Consider the following 7,646-nt stretch of genomic DNA (forward strand, 5'->3'; position numbering starts at 1 on the left):
CCATCTAATTATTCTTTTAAAATTTTTAATAAGTTCAAATAAAACTTAAGTATTCTTTTATATATTATCCCTTTAGGCAACTACAATATTTTAAAAAAAAATACATATAATACTTAATCTTTGTTTTAAAAAAAAATTCTTTTTAAAAATGGAAAAAACATGCTTTTAGATTCACATACCATAACTACCTTTGTAGTTAACTTCTCTCAAGCCTTGATCTTATCTTTTTTAGGAGTTTTATTTTTTGTATTCATGCTAAGTTGTTAAAAACTCCATGATGTTTTCTCTACTAAAACTTCGTTACATTGAATTGTTGCATTTGAACAAGTCCAGCCACTATAAGATGACGTAAAGCCAAGCAGCATTTCGTATTTGAGAAGTCTTCTTTTCTAGAAATTAAATTTTATTTTGAATAATGATTGAACATTGAATAAGTCTAGTAATGTGCCGAGGTTCAAACTGCAGCGTCAATTTTAAATATTTGTCCACTATAGTCAGGAATAATCCAACTAGTCAAAGAATGATAGAAAATAGCACATTAAAAATTAGATGATCTATGGTACTATAAATTAGCGATAAATGTTCTAAGCTAAATCATTCTACTCCTCATTAATTTACCCATCTATCAGAGAGTGACTTAAACCATCATCACCAATGAGACTCCATTTGGCTTTGTTGCCTTTCTTTATATTCTTATGCTTTATAAACCTAAGTATCAATATCTATGCGACAACAAGCAAATGTCTTGCTCACGAGCAATTCTTGTTGCTCAGTATGAAGCACAACCTTATATTCAACCATGCCAAATCCCAAAAACTAGTTCACTGGAATCAAAGTGGTGATTGTTGTCAATGGAAAGGAGTAGCATGCGAAGAGGGACATGTAATTGGTCTTGACATGAGTGAAGAATCTATCACTGGAGGCCTAGATAATTCAAGTCTCTTCAACCTTCAATATTTGCAGAATTTGAATTTGGCTCACAATGACATCCATTCTATGATTCCTCCAACGTTTGGCTTGCTAAAGAATTTGAGGTATTTGAACTTGTCAAATGCAGGATTTCAGGGACAAATTCCAATTGAGATTGCTCAGCTAACAAAGCTGTCTACTCTTGATTTGTCTATATCATTTACCTCGCAACATACTCTAAAACTTGAGAGGCCAAATATAGGAATACTCATGCAGAACCTCACAGAAATCACAGAATTGTATCTTGATGGTGTGAGGGTATCTTCAATTGGAAAGGAATGGTGCAATGCCATCTCTTTATTGCACAAACTTGAAGTTCTAAGTATGTCATCTTGCAACCTCTCAGGACCAATTGATTCTTCACTATCAAAGCTTCAGTCTCTCTCAGTAGTTCAATTGAACATGAATAATATGACAAGTCCAGTGCCAAAATCGTTGGCAAATCTCTCAAGTTTGACAACTTTACAACTTAGTAGTTGTGGATTGACTGATGCTTTTCCAAAGGATATCTTCCAAATACAAAAGCTAAAGGTCCTTGACGTATCAGATAATGAAGATCTTCATGGTTCCTTGCCAAACTTCCCCCAAGATGGATATCTTCAAACCTTGAATCTTAGCAATACGAATTTCTCTGGGCAGTTACCAGGTACTATTTCCAATTTGAAGCAATTGTCTATGTTAGATCTATCCAATTGCCAATTCAATGGAACACTCCCTGTTTCATTATCAGGACTCTCCCAACTTGTTCATTTGGACTTGTCGTTCAATAACTTCAATGGCCCTCTTCCATCTCTTAACAAGTCCAAGAATCTCAAATATTTATCCCTTTTTCAAAATAATTTCACTGGGCAAATTACATCTACTCACTGGAAGGAACTTTCAAATCTCATTAGCATCAATTTAGGTGATAACTCCCTCAATGGGAAAGTCCCCTCAATAGTCTTTACACTTCCATTTCTACAGGAACTTGTCCTTTCTCACAATGGATTTGATGGACTATTAGATGAATTCCCAAGTGCATCTTTCTCCACATTGCAGTTTGTTGATCTAAGTGATAATAAATTTCAAGGACCTATTCCCAGGTCTTTTCTTCATCTTAGAAGTCTTAGTTACCTCCATCTTTCTTCAAATCAATTCAATGGCACCATAAGGCTTGATATGTTTCAAAATCTTCAAAATCTACATACATTAGGTCTTTCACACAACAACTTGACTGTTGATACCACTTTCAATGATGATGATGGCCTTCCATCATTTCCTAACATGACAAATCTATATCTGGGTAATTGCAAGTTGAAGAAGATTCCTGCTTTCTTGAAAAATCAATCTCAAATACTTGATTTAGATCTGTCTAGCAACCAAATTCAAGGAATGATACCCAATTGGATTTGGAGATCTGAAAATATGTTTAATTTCAACCTTTCCAACAATTTTTTTACAGGTATGGAAGGACCCTTTGAAAATCTTAGTTTTAATACGTTGATGGTTGATCTTCACAACAACCAACTTCATGGGTCTATTCCTACTTTCATAAAAAGTGCTGTTCATTTGGACTACTCAAGCAATAACTTCAGTATTATACCACCTGACATTAAAAAGTACCTTCGTTTCACATTTTTCCTTTCCCTTTCAAATAATAGTTTTCATGGAAATATTCCTCAAGCATTTTGTAATTGTTCTATTCTACGAATGCTTGATCTTTCTCATAATAACTTCAATGGCTCCATCCCCGAGTGCTTAACCTCAAGAAGCAGTACTCTTAGGGTATTAGATTTAGGTGGAAACAAATTGACAGGTTCTATATCTAATACAATTTCAAGATCATGTAATTTAAGATCCCTTAATCTCAATGGGAATTTCTTGGGTGGTACCATTCCAAAATCTTTGGTAAATTGCCAGAAATTAGAAGTCTTGAACTTAGGAAACAACATGTTGAGAGATAGATTCCCGTGCTTTTTATGGAATATTTCCACCATTCGAGTGTTGATTTTAAGGTCCAACAAACTCCATGGTCCCATTGGATGTCAACATAGCACTCGTAATTGGACAATGCTTCGTATTGTTGATATAGCTTCCAATAATTTCAATGGTGCACTACCACAAGCACTTTTGCGAAGTTGGATAGCAATGATGGGTGATGAAGATGAATCACAACAAATGTCTGGAAATTTATTTTTTGACATGTATGATTTCCATCATTCTGTGAGGTACAATGATGCATTGGCTAGTATTGATAAAATTCTTGTCATGAGAATAGCCAAAATGTCTGCAGCTCTACCTCGTTTGCAAATTGACACTCTATTTTCTTACTTTGTCAATGCCTACCAATTGCAATTTGGGGGATCCTACCTTGATTCAGCTACTGTTGTCAATAAAGGCTTGCAAATGAAGTTGGTCAAAATTCCAGCTATCTTTACTTCATTGGATTTCTCATCCAACAATTTTGAAGGTCCAATACCAGAAGAGCTTATGAGTTTTAGAGCATTGATTGTTCTTAACTTATCACATAATGCTTTTTCAAACCATATACCATCATCTTTAGGACATTTGATTCAACTTGAGTCCTTGGACCTATCAAGTAACTTTTTGAGTGGAGAAATTCCCATAGAGATTTCAAGTTTGTCTTTCCTCGCAGTTTTGAATCTCTCCTTTAATCATTTGGTGGGGAGAATTCCATTAGGAACTCAAATACAATCCTTTGAAGAAAATTCCTTTGAAGGGAATGATAGGTTATGTGGACCTCCACTAACCAAAAAGTGTATTGATGATGGGAGACAAGGTTCACCAACACCACCATCACTTGCATATGAAACACATGGCTCAATTGATTGGAATTTTTTAAGTGTTGAGTTAGGATTCATTTTTGGACTGGGATTAGTCATCCTTCCCCTTATTTTGTGCAAGAGATGGAGGTTGTGGTACAGTAAGCATGTGGAGGATTTGCTGAGCTGGATTTTTCCTCAACTTTATTTTGTATATAAACATCATGAAGAGCAAAAGTACAGGTCTTTACAATGGAGGTTTGGTTGATTTTGCAGTGTTCAAGTAGTTTATCATGTAATAATTTTGTATAACCTTTTGAATTGGGAGAGGGTAAGGTAGGGATTGTATTCATTTTCAAAGATGAAATGTTGTACTACTTTAAAGTTATAAATAAAATAATAAGCATTACAATTACAAATTACTGCCATACCTATATATTGAGAATAAAAAATATTGATCACGGACCGAAACTTAAGGATCACAAACGTTTCTTCCAATAATATACGCAATAATTACATAATGAAAATTTAAAAATATTGATCAATTTAATAGCAAAATAAAAATATTGATCAATTTAAATCCAAGATTACAAACAAGATTCAAGAATAAGGAGCAGAAATTAAGAGGGAAAGCAATTAAATAACAATTAGAATTTGACATTCAAACCAAACCTCAAAACTCTTCATTTAATCCCACAAAATAAGTGGATTGATCAAAGGCTCTTTTATATATGTAGTGAGAGAGAGAGAGAGCCGTTTTCACAATTTATAAATCCAAATCTAAAACTTAAAATAACAAAGTATATCCATCATTGATCTTATTTATGTGTTAAATATTCTAAATAATAATGTCAACCATTTTGTTTTCTCCTTCTTTTCTTCTTTCATGCAAGTTCAACACTTCTTTAGTTTGTATTTTCTCGAAAAAATCCACAAGTTCAGAAAAAAAAATTATTTTCTAGAAGAAAAAGAAAATAAAAAAAGGACAGAGGGATTTCTTTTCAGCCTTTTCTTTGGCTTCTTTCGATCTTTCTAATTCCGATTATATGCAAACTGGGATCTCCAATTTCATTTTTAAAAATCTTTAATCTTTATCTTTTACCAAATTTTTGAAGGGTTTGTAATGAAATTGAAATCTGAAATGATTCTAAAGTCTTAGTGCATGTGTGTTTGGATTAGATTATCTTGGATGACTATTTAAACAAAAAAAAGACTTTAAAACATTATTAATCTTATTTGCTAACTTTTACAAAACAACTCACAATCTTTATTATTATTTTTTACAAAATTCTGAAGGTCATGATGAAAAATTATCAACTTATTATCTGGTTAAGTTCTATTTTCTATTTTATCCTTCATAAATGAACTATTTTATAATCATTTAAAATAAAATATAATGCCCTTAATTTTTAATTTATAAAAACTTAAATAACAAATAAAAATTTTATATTTATATATATATATATGGCTTTTTTACGTGAATAAAACATTTCAAAAACAAAATTACGCATGTATCCTCAAATTTTTTTTTATACAAATGTCCTAAATCTGAAACATTGAAGTCGATTAAAAATAACTTATCTATCCTACAGAAGTCGATTAAAGCTGACTCCCATTTGCCATTGATACTCTAACAGAAATCGATTAAAGTCGATTTTATTGCTGCAAGGAAGACGATTACAATCGACTTTCAGCCTCCAAAGAAGTCAATTTAAGTTGACTTCCATCTTGCTGGTTTCTGGTCCTTTGAAGTCAATTATAATCAACTAACATGTTAAAGGGAAGTCAATTAAAATCAACTTCAGTGTAATTCTAGGGACAAGTATAATCGACTACTTCATATATATCATTCTCCTTCCCACCACAGACAACAGCCACCATAGAGAAAGAGAAATCAGAAAAAAACAGCCACCATAAAGAGTGGAGACTAGAGAAAGTGAGATCGAAAAAAAGCATATACAATGGAAAAAAAAAATGGATAATAATCTATATCGGCTCAATTTTGTTGATCATATTGCAAGCAAACTTAACACACAAGTAAATTAATTTTTAAAGATATTTAGTTAAATTATAATTAATTATTTTTATAATTAATTTAATGTATTATTAATTGTGTAATTATTATTTAGAAAGATGTGTAAATATTAATTATTATATTGTAAATTAAATTAAATTGTTTGTTATAATTATAATTATTATACTAAGGAATGTAAACTAATTATGCCTATTTCAAGTGAAAAAGTTATAGGTCATCGACGAGATCAGATACAGATAAGTTAATGCGATATAGGAGGATCATTGATTCAATTGGCATTACTGGGATAAGTTCAAATATAGTTTATGTTACTAAATTATTTTGTTTTAAATAATTTTATTTTTTGATCTAATATTTGTTATTTATTATTTCAGTTTAAGTGGATGCCCTACAACAACAATGAGATCAGGAACATTACACCTCATTTTGTATATGATGAGGTTGATGTTTGGGCATCTGTGACTACTCTTATATAGTTTACTGTGATTGAGTAGCACCCTGATGATCACGTAGTTCGACAATTTGGTGGAGCACAACACATACCAATCAGCCCGATAAATATTGATCAGTTGCATGCTAACAATGGGAGGGGTGATCTAGATATATGGTGGCTTGATTATCATGTGACATAGCATGTTGTATGGGCAGCACGTAGGGATCGGCGAGTTCCATTTCCGCTAGCTGATGATAATCGTCCCTCTGTCCAATACTTTCAGTGGTACTTGTCAATCGCTAATAGATTTTTGTCGTTGGATGGAGGCCCACAGGATGAAGAGCTTAGGGACTTACCTGATAGTGTACCACTACATGCCCCCCAGCACCTAACATAACACACCCTAATGACGTTCCAGATAAACGCTCTTTCATGCGTCATTTGCGTGCAAGTACATGTGCTAGCAGACGTCAGTACCGTGATGAGGCTCATATACCAGCCGACCTCCTAGCACACAATGTAGAACCTGATGCAAATCCAACTATACAGCATACCTCACACTATGTATACCACCCAATACCCACATACCCTAGCCACCACTTCATGTCAGGACCAAGCCAACAGCAATACATGGCTGGTCCTTCTCAGCACTAGTTCATGTCGGGCCCTAGCCAACCATGTATGACCCCTAGTCAGTATTTTATGGCAGGCCCTAGTCATCAGTTTATGTCAGATTTTGAGGTTACTCACAATCCTATGCAACATTTTGTCACAAGTCTAGCTCAGGATGATATTACACGACATATATCTTTCAGTCCACCTTTCATGTCAGATGCTGAGGTTATGACTTGGCTGAATTCGACTAGTACAAGCAGATCTGTACCACCACTAGATAATCTATATCGACCATCACTAACACATATCTGAACTCCCTCATTTAATGGTTCATTGGAGGAGGAGGAGCATCACACACCTATCCAACAGCAGGAGGAGGAACATGCACACTGCAGACATGTACGACAGATTTTATATCATTGTTGTGCAACAGGAGGTCACCTTGCTGGGCACAGACGCAATAGGCATGGCTCATAGTCACGTATGTTGCATGGTGATCTAAATATTTTGTGTACTATGTACTTTGAAATTTAATTTTCTTTATTTTAGAATTTTAATTCACTATGCCAAAATGAAGATCTGAGAGCGGTTCCATTTTAAATTAGAGAGTGTTTAGAACTGCTTTAAAATCTTGCACTATCTGATGTGTTATATTAAGAAAGCGATTAAACAACCGCTCTTAAAAGTTAAGATTGGAGAGTGGTTCCGAGTATAGGCGTAAGATTAGAGAGCGATTCCACGTAGAACTGCTCTCCAAAGTATAAATGTAAACCGCGAATTTGAAATTTGAAATTAGTTTCTTTTTGAGTTTTCTATTGCAAAGTAAAATTGA

The 7,646-nt window shown here is 33.6% G+C and overlaps 1 protein-coding gene across 1 annotated transcript; it reads left to right on the forward strand.

Moving 5' to 3' along the window:
* The first annotated feature begins 654 nt into the window (after nucleotides 1-654).
* Nucleotides 655-3,999, forward strand: LOC113850729 (receptor like protein 27-like). The gene has a single exon (XM_027481282.1). The coding sequence runs from the start codon at nucleotides 655-657 to the stop codon at nucleotides 3,997-3,999; it is 3,345 nt and encodes a 1,114-aa protein (XP_027337083.1).
* Nucleotides 4,000-7,646: the final 3,647 nt, after the last annotated feature.

Source organism: Abrus precatorius, unplaced genomic scaffold (assembly GCF_003935025.1).
Source record: "Abrus precatorius isolate BTA unplaced genomic scaffold, Abrus_2018 Scaffold9, whole genome shotgun sequence".
Classification (NCBI taxonomy): Eukaryota; Viridiplantae; Streptophyta; class Magnoliopsida; order Fabales; family Fabaceae; genus Abrus; species Abrus precatorius.